Here is a 15,976-nt window from a genome sequence, read left to right as displayed (position 1 = left end):
TCGATCATATCTTGTATTGATTCATTATGTATTCTCCAAAAATTAGCCTAATCTGGTAAAGGAATGGGTAAACCACAAGATATCTTATATGGATCAACTCTGACAGCCCAAGAATATGCATTTAGAAAAACTTTTTCACTATGTACCTGTACTACATAAATGCGGTCATTATACAGGGTACTACACAATTTATGAAGTCCTATTAAAATATCTGATTATAAAATTAGTGTTTTTAAAGTACTGTTATTCAACATATAAGCGCACAACATGAGTGAGTTATGTAACTGGCAAATTAAAAGCTCTCAATAATAATATCCATAACAATTATAATAATCTCTATAATTATATTAATCACAACAATAATTTGCATGGCCGGGCTCCGTCCCTGAATACGTCAGTGAAAACTCAGCTTCACCTGGGCCAGCTGTGGCAGGAACACCTGGCTCGGGTTACAGCAGCAGAGGGAGCCGAGGGGTTGGACTGAGCCAAAATAACTCAACTCAGTGCGCAGCTATGACTAAATGTCTGGAGTCACGGCCACAAGAGAAAAACGCAGACTGAGCATTCCAAGTTCAGAAAGACGAAAGGCTTTGAACAGAGCTCAGCTTTCCTCTCGAGTCTTGGACACAGGAGCAGAAAGAAAGTCTCCTCTTTTTTTGAGGTAAGGAAGTTTTGTTTTTTTTCTTTACTTTGCCCCAGACTACGCTGAACTGCGTGGGGAATTCTGCGAGAGGAAAAGACTGACGATGATTTATGTTTTATTTTAAGAACATTTCTGCGTCGTACGATCCTCTCTGTTTGAGTGTGTTCGCAGCTCAACTTGTGAAGACGCGTTTCTTAACGCCTGGATGGTTATTTCCATGCTTTTCTCGTTCGTTGCGAGGAGGAGCCTTGTTTTAAACTAATGGGAATCAGATGTTACCAACCGTGCCTGGCATGGCTCTCCTCTACAACCACAGAGAAGCTTAAGGGCCACAGGCAGCTGCAGACAACAAAATACTGGCTATCACATTTACAAACCGTGACAACTACAGCTCTAGTGAAGATTTACTAACAGGGATTCATGGGATTTTGTTGTTTATTTATTATTACTTAGTGTATAGTTAGTGTTTTTTCTTCACGTGCAGTTGGTTATGTACAATTCCCACAGAACGGAAACAGATTGTGTGGTAAACAAGTAGGACATAACATTTGCATTTCCTGAAGCACTCTTTCAAGTGACAGCAAGTAAGGAATTTCAAAGAGTCAGTTATTTTTGACTTACTTACTTGGGTAGCTCATGTCTGCACAACTGTAATCTGCAATCAAACCAAACCTTCCTGTCAGAGCAGGACTTAGCTGGCACTTGTTCAGCTTCTGTACTCTGCATGTGTGCTGTTAAAACCAGCTGGGCTGCATTGTGAGATGCACTTGCTGCGACCTGTTGCCAAGCAAATCGTTAAACCTCTTTCCAGACCGCCGGCCATTTAGCACGCATGATCAGATGTGTGAATGTGCTCGCATGCCAGCTGATCGGTGTTTGGTATACTTCTAGGTGAGGACCTTTCTTTGCGCCACACCATGAGCATGACACCATGCGGGCATTAGACATTAGGTGGAGTGTGCAACTTGCCAGAAATGTCTGTTATGTTTTGTAGCACTGAGACATTCCTGAGTCACATGCTGTGGAGAACTGTAGTGCTCAATAAGTGAGAAGGATTAGGCAAGTGTTACGGCAAAGAATAGTCTACAACATCATGAACAAAAGAGGAATGAAGGCAATTTAGACTATAGTCAGTCATAAATACATTTTGTGACCGTGCTGTATAATTTTCATTCCCAGTTTGAGAAGGATATCAGACTTGCATTGTGTAAGGTCTTTGTCAATAACAGCTGAGCACAGCTGTGTTCTTACATAGGTCGGCATTTCACGGGTGTGTAATCACTGTAAAAATAAGGACTTTGGGTGGAGCTCTAGTGTCTTAGACAGTTGTCAAAGGAAGAGATTAGTAGTCAGTGAGCCATTTACGAAGTGTCATACATTAGCACTGTACCGTCATAGGTATCTGCAATTATTTCACTAAGCTGCTCATGTTGCTCGGGAAAAAAAATATGTCAGCTTAATTATAGCCTTGTAATCTATAAGGTGGTTTCATTTAAATGAACCTGGATAAGCATTCTTTCTATGGTGGCAGTAGATACCGGCTGTAAGAATCACCAGTGCGCTATGATCACCTCCCTAATGCTCTGTGACACAGATTCCTGAAGCTGTACGCAATAATTACGCAGTGCCTCCCACCTGCGTTTGCACAATTGCCCTCGCTCTATTTTCCAGCCAGAGTGCAGTAATGTCGGTTTGTTTATTCACCTAGTTTGTGTGGTCTGATGATGTACAGCCAAACTTTGGCTTTAGGACTCCACGACAAGAAAAAAAAACAAAAAGGCAATTAATAATTGGGAAGTATGCGGTTATGTCAGTGGATGTGTTTACAATGCAACCTCTGCCAAGTTCCCCACCAACACAAAGCCAAGAAGATATAGAGGAAGGATATGAAGGAGGGGACTGACAATTGTGAAACAGGTCAGGGAGGAAATGAATGGATGCTCGATGGAAATAGGGGGTTCAGCAGTAACTAGAGTATCGAGTAGATGTATAATCAAGAATTGTTGGTGGAGGACACAAAGGGAATGGGAACGGGAAGAGGCTGCCTGTGGTTTTGGTCAGACACACCCTGGTGTTCTGCAAAGCTAATGATTATTGTCTAATCCTTATATCTCATTCCAGGTTCTTCGCAGGAACTCGCTGCTTTTCTTAGTGTCCTTAAACAAACTTTTTAAGCTTTCAGTTTTCCATTTGCAGATGCGACCAGTAGTTTAAAAAAACATTGGCTTCAACGCTCAAAGGAGAAACTAATTGTTCTGTGGAACCAGCTGAAATTGTAATCTGATACTGTAGAGGGGAAAAAAAGATGGATGAGGTTACTTGGAAAAGCCTCATGTTTTCTAAGAAACCTTTCTTCTCTTCACCGCTGCAGTGGCCTCAAACTGACAGTCTGCTTTCAAATTTCAGACAATTAACCTTTCTGTTTTCCAGTACTTCCCTCCCTTCTATGCACTATTAACTCTATATACTCTAGTGCATGTTTACCATAACAGGTGACTTGATAGTATATGTGATAATATCACGCAGCCGACTGTATGTTGTCCTTTCCTACAGGTGACTATTTACTATGTGTCTCGTTTTGCTTTTCTTCATGAATTACACCAAGTCTAGCCTGGGATTGTTCGGTTTTGTTGTTTATATAAAATCTCCTGATAAAATCTGCTGATAAGAGCAGCGGATGCAAATTACTAATTCAAATTGTGGAGATAAAACAACATTGAGGTGACGGCAGCGGAGGTGAAACTTACACAGACGGTAGCTATCCTTTCAAAACTGCCGAACAACAACAATAAAGTGAAAAGCACGTCCGATCCAAAATGCATTTGAAGACAAGAAAAACATGTTGAAGGAACAAGACAGAACAAGAAGCATAGTGGAAAGGCAGCTGACGTAATGCAATAATTGTTTTTTATTTATGTTATTTTTAATATCTTACGACACATTAACACCTCATAAACTAATACAATAGCGTGTATTAAATAGATCTAAAAGTTAATGAGATACAGTCTAGTTCGGATGCTGAAGAGATGGAATGCCAAGGACACAAAATGTCCGAAAATGGCGAAAGCGCCGGCGGAAGAGTTTATCAGGAATGGGAGGGGTGGGGTGAATGTATTGCAGGGAAGTGAGTTCATTGAGTGATCGGCTGACCAGACCTTTGTGAGTCAGCGAGAGCGTAATCTCTTTCGGTGTGAGTTGCTCTCGACAGTGATAAGTGTTCCTGGCTGGTGTGAGGTGAATGGCTCACTAGGAGGAGTGGTCAGGAATGTGAGGCTTCAACCTGCCGTGACTGAGACATGACGAGCCACTGAGACGTGACGAGCCCCTGCAACGGCACATTACAACACACAGTGTGAAGAACACATCTTTTTATTAACTCCTGTTCTGGCTGTTGCTTCAGCTGATGTCAGGGGCGTGTCGAGTGGCAAAGATTACAGGATGTGCATTATAAAAAGTTGTTTGATCTGGTTTCGATTTTTTGTGCAAACATTACAAACAGGGGCGAAAAGATAAAAGATAAATATCCCATTTCCCCCTCTCTGTAGCCAGCTCCATATTAAATTTCTCTCTGTTTGTCGTGTACAATAGCAGTTTGTGACTAGCCTACCACAAAGAGTGAAAGCAGGAGGTAACGTTACACAAGTACAAGTGAAAGTGGAGGCTTTCTTTAAACAACGCCAGACCTGTCCCATGCTATGATACATATCTCTGTGCCTTATTACAGGTTCAGGGTTTTCCCAGTTGAAGAAACAACCTCAGAGAATTGAAGGCTCTTCTGAATGAAAAAAAAAACTACAAGATGAGGCTTGTTAGGGGCAGTAGTAAGAACAGCAAACCAATAAATTACAACAGCGAGTTACAAATAATGACGTAACAAATTAAGGCCTGGCTGTTGCATTATTAGTGACTCCATGTTTTCCAAGAAAAGGCTAACGTAACTGCAGTTGTTTGACCACGTTGTATATGCCTCTTGTTACAGCAGAGTTAAAAACGGGAGTTAGGGGTGTGCGGTTTGACAGACATAGGACTTTACTGCAAATAGCACTAACCTGAAAATATTTACAGTGTAATGTAAATGTCACATTCGGCTTAGACTGCAAGCTTTTAATCTCAACTAGATGTACGTGAAAGTCATAACAGGATCTTTTGTTTTAGGAAGGCCTTTAACTAAAGGTTCGCCACAATATTTCAGAGCAAGAACAGCATTTACAGAAATTAAAAGATGAAAGATACACAAATAATTAGCTTTGTGATTTTATGAAGATGCCAGAATATTATTAAATTACAGAATATTTAGTGGATGGTTTAATTTAAATGTGCCGGACTTTGGTAAGTTTGTTAGAAAGTCTTTTCAATGCTGATATTTGAATTAATTATTATTATGCAAGGACACAGAATTGGCATCACACATTAGTTGATTAGCCCGGTCTGGATTAATTGACCTGTTAACACACAAACAGCTGTCTGCAATATAGCTATGATTTGCTGTTCACTCGACCAGCTCTGTCTGACAGCCTGTCTGAAGATGGTTTTCAAACTGACTAGTCATATGTTACGTTGAGCTGGAACACCTGGTATCGTAGAGGATATGGCTGAGTCAGCAAACAGGACAAACAACTAAAACCAGTTTCTAGAAAGGGGCATCAAAGGTCTACGATTTGATTTTGTGTGTTTATACGCTTTTGCAACTTGTTTTGGCATGACAATCGTGCCCTAAGGGGTCGAAAGAGCCCGGAGGCTGTAGGAGGAGAGAAAGGAAAAAGTTTTCACTTGAACGTCACGGTCTGCGTCAAACCCAGAGGCAAAGACTGAGTTCAATCAATCAAGGCCTGCCTGTTTGTACAGATCGTTTTGTACTTTACCTTTCCTATAAAATGTCTGTCATAATATATACATTGTTAGTTGAAGGAGGTGTGAGGCTTTTCTCTTAACCGCTGTGGTGATTTTGTTTTTCAGGAGCAGTGCTCTGCTTCTTCACAACCATGAGTTCTCAGGGAAGCTTTGGCAGCAGCATGCTGTGTGAGTTTACACGACTCTTTAATTTGTATTTTTGGCTACGCGTTTATATTCGTGCACATGGGAGAAACATCCTAAGCTAATCGTCTGCGGTGCCCGTGTGGTTTATTTGCAGTCCAGACCATAAATGATGACCTGAATGCATCGCTGGCCACAGCAGATGAGTTATCCAGAGAATTTAACTCCCTGCTGATGGAGGCCTCCTCCCCCGACAACAACAACACGACTTCTGGGTTTCAGGTATATACGTATACCACACACTTTTTCTCACTTTAGTCATGCACTTTGACGTGCATGAGAGTGTTTATCCACAACAGTGAGTCTGTTTTTAGTGACTTATAGTCCCACGCCCTCTTCAATCCACTAACATCTGTTACTCCCATCACTTTTCTTAAGTAGAAATGCTCCTCTGGGATTTACCTGTCCATGTGAGACAAACTACAACAACAAACATTTTCTAATCATTCCACTATTACTTAACTGGTATTCACTAAAAACATAGGGTTAGGGTTAATGCATGAAACATGGCTAAAGTGTGAAATTACCATGTACATTTTCTGTTTTAGACCAGCTCCACTATTTCCAGAGAGCAGCCTCAGTTCAGTGGACTCTCCAGCACCTCCAGCACTTCATGGGACTCAGGTGGCACCACGAATGGCAGCTCCACGACTCTCTCTTCAAGATCAGCACCTTTCACACCCACTGACACTGTTGTCTTAAGCAATAAGACAACCTCCCCGGTGTTCTCCACCAGCCCGCACTCGTCCCCCAAGATCCAGAGGGCGGCACACTCTTCGCTTCCCCGATCCGAATCCGATACTTTCTTGTACGGCAAGCACAGCCCCCAACAGTCACCTCGCACCCAAAGACGTAATTCCCCGTCTCGTTATGACAGGAGCCCAAGAAGCTCAGTTACCTACATGGAAAAAAGCCCTTCTCTGAGCCCCACGTCCTTCAACACGCTTAGCCCGTATGACAATAGCCAGATGGGCCGCCGGTCACCTCGGATGGACAGAAATCCCTCTCCGTTGTCTTTCAATCATCCAATGTCCAGCACGCTTCCTCGAAATTTCAACAGCTTCAAGCAATCTGGTAAGTGGCTGTAGCTATTCAGCTGAATGTCAGAAATGCACAAGTTGTCCAAGACAATTAAACCCAACAAAATCATGCAAATGTCATAGGTTTAAATTGGCTATTTGTTTATGACAACTGGGTGAATGATTGACATTATAAAAAATAATTGACAGATTGAACTGGGGCAGATGTCAGTTACACAATTCCCCATTGGACCAGTAATTCTGAATTGTTCCAAGTTTTGGAAGTTGACTTTTTATATAACGGTAGTTTGGCATTAACAAAAACCTTACATTTCATTGAAAGGTAGTATAGAGGTCTCCCAATTCTTAAATGTTCCCTACCCAAACCCACCAACCATAAATAAATGAATAAATGAACTCTTGTAGTCCATTATTAATGGCACGGTGCTCTTTCAGATATTCTTCAATCACACCAATAACAAATTACTGGCCTGGGAAGTAGTTCTTTCTAACTCTGTCTTGTAACTGTCTCTCAGAGGAGAGTGTGCAGTGGCAAAAGAGTCCTAGCAAGTGGAATGAGACTGATCTGGATGTGTCCTACGAGAGAAAACCTCACCACACCTATGACAGTTAGTGGATTTATGCTATTATCAGTTTTGCATTTCCATTTTATTTTTTTTCCTTATGTGAATTTGTGGAATCTGTCTCAGCCTGTATGTGCTGACAACGTGTTTGTCTTCTGATTCTTACCTTAACGCTTTCCTGTTACAGAGACAGAGTGGCTGCGGCCGACCGTGCCAAACAGCAACTGGCGGGAATCCAACCTTGATAGCCCTTCTCCGGCTCCAAGCCCAAAAAAGGTGGGTGTGGTAAACAGAGACTTAAAAAAAACTTGTAGGAGGCTTCTTTATGTGGCCTTTGTGTCGTTTAAACGTTTTGCCGTGACTAATCTGTTTTAATCAGAATATTGGAATTACTTCAAGTCTGCCGTCACTGTTTTTCACAGATAAGAACAGGGTAAACAGACTGTGGTTGTCAAAAGGAGTTAGAATTTTTATAGTTGATTTACTTTTTCTTTGCATCTTGAAATCAGAATATCACAGGATTTGTGACGGTTCGGCCTAAAAAACTGCAAGATGCACAAGGAACACCATGTTGCTTTTATATTGTTGTTATGGATTATTTGTCTTGAAGCCAATGGTGGAACAACGTTTGATGTACTTACACTTTATTTGATTCTTTTTAGCTCTTTAATTAACTATCACAAACTAAAATGTCTGCCCACAAAACACATGATGCTGAAATATGCTATATATTCAAATTTCTCAAAGTATATTAAAATTATTTATTTGTTTTTTTTTTGTATTATTTCTGAATTTTTTTCAAACAACCAACAGATCATTTAATCGATAACTAGCCTCTCAGAGTCCAGTGAAAGTGGTGAGCTCGAAGTTCAAATGTGCCGCCCATGAAATCAAAACAACAGAAGAGGTTTAAATTATCCACTGAGTTGGCTCTTTTTAAGAATCACCCTTTCTCTTTAAATCTTTTCCAGGGGCCCCTCTCTAACTCTCTCCAGTACTCCCACGCTTCTCTTCCCCGAAATGCACGAATATCAGTACCACCAGATGTTTCATCCCCAACACACCCCACTTACCACCCGCAACCCATCGTCTCCCGTATGTCTATTCCTCCCGCTTCTGCTCAGTCCCGCCAGCACAAGCCCATTCCCCTCTCAGTCATCATGCGCCTCCAAAACCCCCAGTGGGGAGCAATGTCACCCCAGCAGCCCAGAGTCCTGGGACGAGAAGGAGGCATGCCACCTTACCAACCGGCTGCGCCCATCCCGAGGGAGTTCTTCCGCCAACCTGCTTTCCAGCAGCAACAACCGCCGCCTGAGCTGAGGCAGCCAGCTGTATATAGTGACGGTAAAACACATTTAACACCTGCCCACAACTGCACACTTTATGATCTAATTTCACTGGACCTTTTTTTGCAACCAAATATGGTTTGTCTTCACGTCTGCAGCGCTGAACCCAGGGGATGTAGACGCAGAGTTAGAGCGGCTGGACATTGTTCATCACATTCCTGTGATTAATCCCGCCGTACCAGAAGATAGGGATGTCGAGCACGGCGTGCAACCTGCTCCTCGCCCCCTGAGCCCCACCAGGCTGCAACCAGTGATCACCCCCGAGGCTCAGATCGATGAGGTGCCCGACCTGGAGGAGCTGCTGCGTATCAGGGCAGAAATCCCACGGCCCCTGAAGAGACGGGGATCTGTGGACCAATCACAGCCCCTGAAGAAGGCCTCGCACTACCAGCCGAACCAGTACAGAAATCTCATTGACAAGCTTTTTCACAGGAAGGATCACCGCCACAAGGGGGAGCAAGGCAGCGAGTCCAGTAGTTCTTCAGAAGGGGAGGACTGTGCCATGCCTCCTGACCGTTCACCTGTACATCAGACATCCACACCAAAATTCTATGATATCAAAGTAAGAAGTTGACTTTGAGTACTTCGATACTGGTTAAAAATGTGGTAAAGCCAGTTAGCAGCAAGGTCCTTTTACTTTTTTTTTTAACATATTTTTGTCCCTTCAGAACTATCATTCAATTCTGCGGCGGTCCAAGAAAGAGCGCAAAAATTCTGGAACGCGAGCGCGACTCAGCCCCTTGGTCCTGCTGCTGGACGGAGCATTAGTCGGAGAACTGGAGACGGTGCAGAGAGCCGTGCAGGAGGTACAGTATATGTATTAGCAACACTACTCTTGTATTGCAGCAACAGTCTATTTCTAATCGTAGTGAGAGTAGCAAAGCAGGTCCCGCGTTCGAATCCATGGGCCGACTGGTTCTTTCTGTGTGGAGTTTGCATGTTCTCCCTGTGTCTGCGTGGGTTCTCTCCAGGTTCTCCGGCTTCCTCCCACCGTCCAAAGACATGCTGGTTAGGTTCATTGGTGATTCTAAATTGGCCGTAGAGATTATTTAACAGAACGGGAGTGTTTCGCTAATGCTTCACCTTCCAGTATCTTTAAAAAATAATCTTTAGCTTACACGGAAGTGTACTGTCAAATGTGGTACTTCAGTTCTGCATATGGACATGGACAAATATGTTATATTTAGCTTAAAACCTCTGAAGGAAGGTATGTGGAGTATGCGTTTCCTATCAGTACCAGTTCATTTCAACACAGCAGCTTGTACTTCTATTTTAGATGTCGTGGGTTACGTGCTTGCTCAAGGAGATACTGAGTGTTGTGCATGATAAAGACTGTGGCAATACAGCTAGGAAAACATTAAACGTCAAGTTACCTTAGATCTAACAAGATGTTTAATATATGGGCGGAAATTGTAATTGTAAATTAATTATAATTTAGCTGACCAGTCTCTGTAAATTGTTTGTCCACAGATGACTGACCCTAGCCAACCCAACGATGAAGGCATCACTGGCCTTCATAATGCCATCTGCGGGGGGCATTACAATGTCGTGGACTTCCTGGTTCGCATTGGAGCCAATGTCAGTGCCCAGGACAGCCATGGCTGGTAAATATTTATTTATTCTTTTATTAAAGGTATGAATGTCAGACATTTTCAGATTTAAAATAATTTATTTTGCCCCACAGGACTCCACTGCATTGTGCAGCGTCCTGTAATGACCGTAATCTGTGTGAGTTCTTGGTGCGGAGTGGAGCCGCTGTCATGGCCATGACAGAGAGCGACGGAGCTACTGCTTCCCAGAAATGTGATCCTTACGCTGTTGGGTTTGAGGAGTGTGTGAGTTTCCTGAGGGGTGAGGCAACTATTTGCACATTTCCACCAGTTCACACCCTAGAAATCCGTTAAAGGTCATTCAGAAATGAATAATGATGAAATAACAGAATGTACTGCACTTTTGAACTCATGTGTCATGTGATTAACATTATTTAATCAGTCATACATACACATAATGCAGCAGGGGATTATAAAATAAAGTGAAATATGAATTCCTACATACCAGGAAGCATGACTAGTCCCTTTGATCACTCATCAAAATGAACGTCTTCCTAGTATTGTAAGTTACAAACATGTATCCTGTTTTCCTTCTTAATACCAGGTGCGGAGGAGGCCATGGGCGTGGAGAACAGCGGGGTGCTCTATGCTCTGTGGAGCTACCCGGCTCAGGCAGCTGACGAGCTGAGCTTCAAAGAAGGAGATATGGTCACAATCCTGCAGAAACCTGAAGGGTGGGACTGGTGGTGGGCTTCGCTCTGTGGGAGAGAGGGCTTCGTTCCAAACAACTACTTTGGGGTAAGAGACCAATTTCTAAAAAAGTCCTAGTCAGGGTCTTGAAAATAATAATGGTAGAAAATAAAACATGACTGTTCTCTTTCTTTTCTTTTTTCAGCTTTTCCCAAAGGTCCGTCCCAAATCTCTCTGTTAAGTGAACTCTTGATGATCATCCCTGGTCAAACTGGTGTAGAGGATTGTCTCAGAAACTGTGCTTTACCGGCCATATTGCTGCAGGACATGTGAAATGTTTATGATCTGTAAGTCAAGGAGAGTGGAAGGAGAAGTCTCAGTATTCATTTTGGCCTCACTGTTAAGGGTGCATCTCTTTTCATATATTATATTTGTTCTGTAGGATATATGTATTTTTTCTAGTAAAGGTACAACTCTGTATTTTACTTAATGTGTCTGTCCAGTTTTGCCTTTACGTCCAAAGGTTATTAAAGGGTCACCGTTCCTGTTGTTGTGCTCAGCAGTGTTCCAGTCAGAGGTTGACCCTGTTGACTCACTGGCTCGGTTGCTAATCAGAATGCAAACAGTTGATGTTTAGTCCACTCATCTGTGAGCTGACTGTAGGTGTATGTTAGCTGCTCAGTTTAACCAGAGTAAAATAATCAACTTTCTCATTATTGGAACAGTTTGTCTGCTGCTACGTCAAAGAAGCATCAAAATGTTTGAATTAAAGGGAACGTTAAAGGGAGTTGATGTGGAACTTTTGGCCACTGGAGCTATTTTGTGAAGCATCTTTTTCTGACCACAGCAGCTGAAGGGTTCTAATAACCACATCCATGAATGTACAGCCAGAGATGATGATTTTCAGAATTTGAGAAGCGATGCCTTCCTACTAACGGTTAGTGGATTAATCTTATCCCAGTGGGGCTGTAGTTGTAATTATAGGTGGTATTTTCTCTCAGAGCAAGACTTCTGCTTAGCTTTTGGTCTTACGCACAATGTTCATCCCCTGTTATATTGTTTGCTGCCTATATAAATGTATCTTGTTTGGGAGAGAATGTGTTTTCCGCCGTGACGATGGGACCTGGTGTATTTGTGGATGCGTGCGTTTTCTCAGCGGTCGAATGAGTGTGAGTGTTACTTCATGTGACCCATTTACAGTGTTTTATGTTCACTCTCGTCGCTAACGACTGTATGCGCTTAACATTTAACTCTTTTAATGGGCAGACGGTGACCAAGTGGTTACACATTCAATAAATGTGTGAGTCATATGTTTATGGCTTCCATTGAAATCACAGTCACGTCTTTTATGCCTCTAAATAAAATTGTGAAATGTCTTTTAGTGACCAGCAGATGACACTGTGTAACCAAGTACAGATTCGGCATCAGCGTAACCGTTGCATTTGTACTACCAGCAGCAAATATAAACTAATATATGAAAAAACACATTTATCATTGTTTTGTGTGATACCACTCCTCTCTACTATGCTTCATATGTCTTCAGTTTCTTCTTCTTTGAAGTTATATTTCCTCTTTTCCTCTTTCTTTTTCACACCGCAGAGCACTCAGGCAACTGCTGTGATTCCTAATGAATCAATTAGCTGCACTATTATGCATAAGTGTAATTACTAAAAAAGCTTTACGCATGATGAATATTTTTTTAATTAAGTCTGACTCAAGCCTTTTGATCTGCAGACTATGTGTACCTCACTGGTATTAAGAAACCACCAACGCTCGTGTGCTTAATCACAATCCCAGAGGACGATTAGTGTCAGCATTGTTTGAAGCCAACTATTGTTCCACTTTTAATATTTTTATTTTGTTTTATGGAGATTATACGAACATGATGATATGGGCCCACCATGGGACGCACGCATTTCCAATTTACTTACACCGTGGTGAACAAATGCGGCGTTTCTGGTGAATAATTCAGGTGATTTAAGTGTTCTGAAGTGGCGAGCGGCCAGCAGCAGAATACGTAATGTTTCACTGAAATAGATCTCCTCTTAGCCTCGAGTAGAGCCATCATTTAGAAAAGGAACATACTTTACGCAGCGAAAATTTCGTATTGATTAAATATACTCTACTCTTTTTTTTATTCAAGTCAGAGAATGAGTGAGATAACGTGACTTATATCATTTAATTTTGTGCGGATGGGACGGGGTACAATCTTGCAGAGTGAATGAATGAGAGTCACTCATCACTTTCACCACATCCTTTTCACATTTAATTTTAGTAACTCTTTGGTATCGATCATAAAAAAAGATGGGTTTTGTCATCATTTAAATTAGTGGTTCCCATCCTTGGGGCCAGAATCAATTCTGTATAAAACAGTTCAGTATGATTTATGATTCAACTTTATAAAAGTATTTTGTGGAATCTAAAACCTTTTTTTCTTCTTCTCATAACCAAGTGACACCCTCTGCAACCACAAATGCACATTTTCTCTGGGTTCAAATGCACTCTGATCTTTCCCTTTAAGAGTCCGGCGGCGCCAGTGAAAGAATTGTTTCTGCAGAAGGGGTGAGAATTGTGCTGAACATTGATTCTGTTCAAGCAGAACTCATTTGATGCCTCATTGAAACCCCATTATAACCACAAAGGGGCAAAATGAACTGTTAGCGGTGTGGTCTGCAGCCAGCTGGTTCAGGATGGCGGAGCAGCGTGGTTACTCCGCCGGTCTTCAACGTGGATGCACACTTTTATTTGTATCTCATTCTCATTGCTCTCACTGCATTCACCCCCACCTACATATATATATATATATATATATATATACTGTGATTGCAGTTGTGATGGCCATTATCGGAGATGGCCTCTTTGGCCCATCAAAGTCTGACAACCCCACTTGACACAACAGGCCAGCACATAAGCACACAAAGAGCAGATGGGATTTACGGTCATGAAGTAAAGAACAGGTGTGGAGATGCTCTACAGACGAATGCGAAGGTTGAAACAATGATGTAGTTTGATGGGAAAATGAGAGAAATAAAGAGTGAGATAGTGGGAATGACACAGCACACCGTGCAATTTATCTTTGATAGGAAACCTGAAGAGAAATGCAGGGATAATCTATAAAGCACCCAACCATGTCAAATGTGCTCTATTGTACCTGCCCTGACTGATAAATACAATCAACTATTACAATCTGACAGAAAAACGGTGACAGAACAAAAGATTTATTTGATATTTTTGTATGTAAATGTGGATTTAAATAATATTTTGTTAACATAATTATATGCATATCCAGAGACACTATGGTAGACAGGACTGGGGTTTAACTAGTTGACCTCACAGGTCATGAATGTTGTATGTTTTTGCCTTTTAAGTATTAAACAGACACATCTCTCAGTTACACTTGTGAAAGTCTGGTTGCTGGAAAATACCTCAGCTAAAGCTATGCTTCATTATTTAGAGGCAGCAACAGCAGTCGGAGATGCCAAGTCTGCTTTCCAACAGTCCAGATCAGAGCTGGACTTATGTCTCGCTGCGTTTTGTGAGTATTGTATGTGACAGGCAGCACACTGCCTTGGAGGAACACCCTGTGTGTGTGCATGGTTAAGTGTTAGTGTGTGTGTGTGTGTGGGTTTTGTTGTGCACTGCTGCATGCATGCTCCACTCTCACTCAGACACTGAGGTGAGCAGACAGATTCATCATGGCCCTGCAGAAACATAGCTTAACTGAAGCCGGTCAGCCCTGCCCGCATCAAGGGCACACACCCTGAGAATGGGGAAACAAACTAAAACATACAGAAAAGAGGATGGAAAGCAGCGTGCCAGAGTGTGCACTCCACTTCTGTTTCCTTCGTTCATTTTTTTCCCCCCACATCCATTCCAGCCATGCTTCCACTCTGCTCCTGTGGAGTAATGAATAATAGAGGAGTGCTTGTCCTCCCTCGCTCCCCTAGTTAATCAGAGCTCGCCTGGCTGCCCTCTTCTCCGCCACTCCTCACTTTAATAAATCATTCAGGCCTTCAGGACGACAAGTTCGTCAGCTCAGGCTAAGCAAGGGCCACGCTGGTAAAAATCCTGCCAACTCCACTCACAACAACTGCTACCTCCTCTCTAATACCAGTTACAACCCGTTCTTACTATCATCTCTCTTTCTCCCTCGCGTGTCCTTCCTCTTTGCAGTTGTCGCGTCTTTTAAATCCATCTCTCAACATTTTTTGTCTTTGCAGAGACAAGAAGTCCCACTCCATCCTTTTTCCTTCTCTCTGTCTCTCTCTCTCTCTCATGGGGAACCATTTCACTTAAGCTCTCACTCTACCAGGGTTCATCCAAATGCATTACATTCTCATTCCTCATCTCTTTCCTTCCTTCTCCTTTATGCCTTCACACTCTCTGCCCTCCCTTCCGGTGCAGAAATTCCTGTCTGGGATGACATCACATGGATATGTCCCCAATGAATGCCGCTGCATAAAGGGTCATAAAAGGGACGAGTTGGGAAAAAAAAAAAAAAAAACACTGAAGGATGTGCTGAGAGAAAGTAATTACCCTGCAATTTCTACATCTAGTCATAATCGCAGTTACTGGAACACTTTCTTTGCTATTCGAGGATTGCAGTCGATTCATTTGCAGTAACTTTTAAAGAGGAGACAAATGGAAATAGGAACATGCAGGTTTGTCACCTCAAGGACGCTTAGATATCTGTCGCTTTTGAGAAAGCCGATGCAAGAATATCCAGTTTGCAGCTTTTATGATGTGTAAAATGAAAGATATTGAGTGATTTATCGTGATATGTCATGTTTTTTATGCGACAATCGGCATGCAGCATGTTAGTGGCAATGTAAAGAAACTAACAATTACTTCAGTGCATGAGCGATTGTCTTTTTTTCTGAGCTTCTGCTTTTGCAAGCTAACAGAGGTGAAATTGATCATCCTCAAACCAAGACTGCAGGCAAGCATTTTTTCCCCAAAGCCTGCCCTGATCCTATGACAAGAAGCTACACTCAGGTACTGAATCATGTCCTCATTAAAAGGACCATCAAGGACAAGTGCCAGAATGGATTTGTGGGGAAAACGCACAAAAGAAGATTGGAAAGCTTTCACAAAATCTTTTGCTCTGTCG

General features: G+C 42.2%; 1 protein-coding gene across 1 annotated transcript; it reads left to right on the top strand.

The window, feature by feature from the left end:
• The first annotated feature begins 325 nt into the window (after nucleotides 1-325).
• On the top strand, nucleotides 326-11,351 carry ppp1r13l (protein phosphatase 1, regulatory subunit 13 like). Its single transcript, XM_084559601.1, has 13 exons — nucleotides 326-661; nucleotides 5,600-5,662; nucleotides 5,775-5,899; nucleotides 6,226-6,751; nucleotides 7,233-7,325; nucleotides 7,468-7,556; nucleotides 8,252-8,624; nucleotides 8,725-9,188; nucleotides 9,295-9,432; nucleotides 10,097-10,230; nucleotides 10,311-10,477; nucleotides 10,781-10,974; nucleotides 11,072-11,351. Exons 2-13 carry the CDS (start codon nucleotides 5,626-5,628, stop codon nucleotides 11,105-11,107), a joined length of 2,376 nt encoding a protein of 791 aa, XP_084415727.1. The 5' UTR covers nucleotides 326-661; nucleotides 5,600-5,625; the 3' UTR covers nucleotides 11,108-11,351.
• The last annotated feature ends 4,625 nt before the right edge of the window (nucleotides 11,352-15,976 follow it).

This window comes from Chelon labrosus, assembly GCF_963514085.1.
Source record: "Chelon labrosus genome assembly, chromosome: 13".
Taxonomy (NCBI): domain Eukaryota; kingdom Metazoa; phylum Chordata; class Actinopteri; order Mugiliformes; family Mugilidae; genus Chelon; species Chelon labrosus.
Note: the sequence above shows the minus strand (reverse complement) of the source record. Positions and strands in the feature narration are given on the sequence as shown.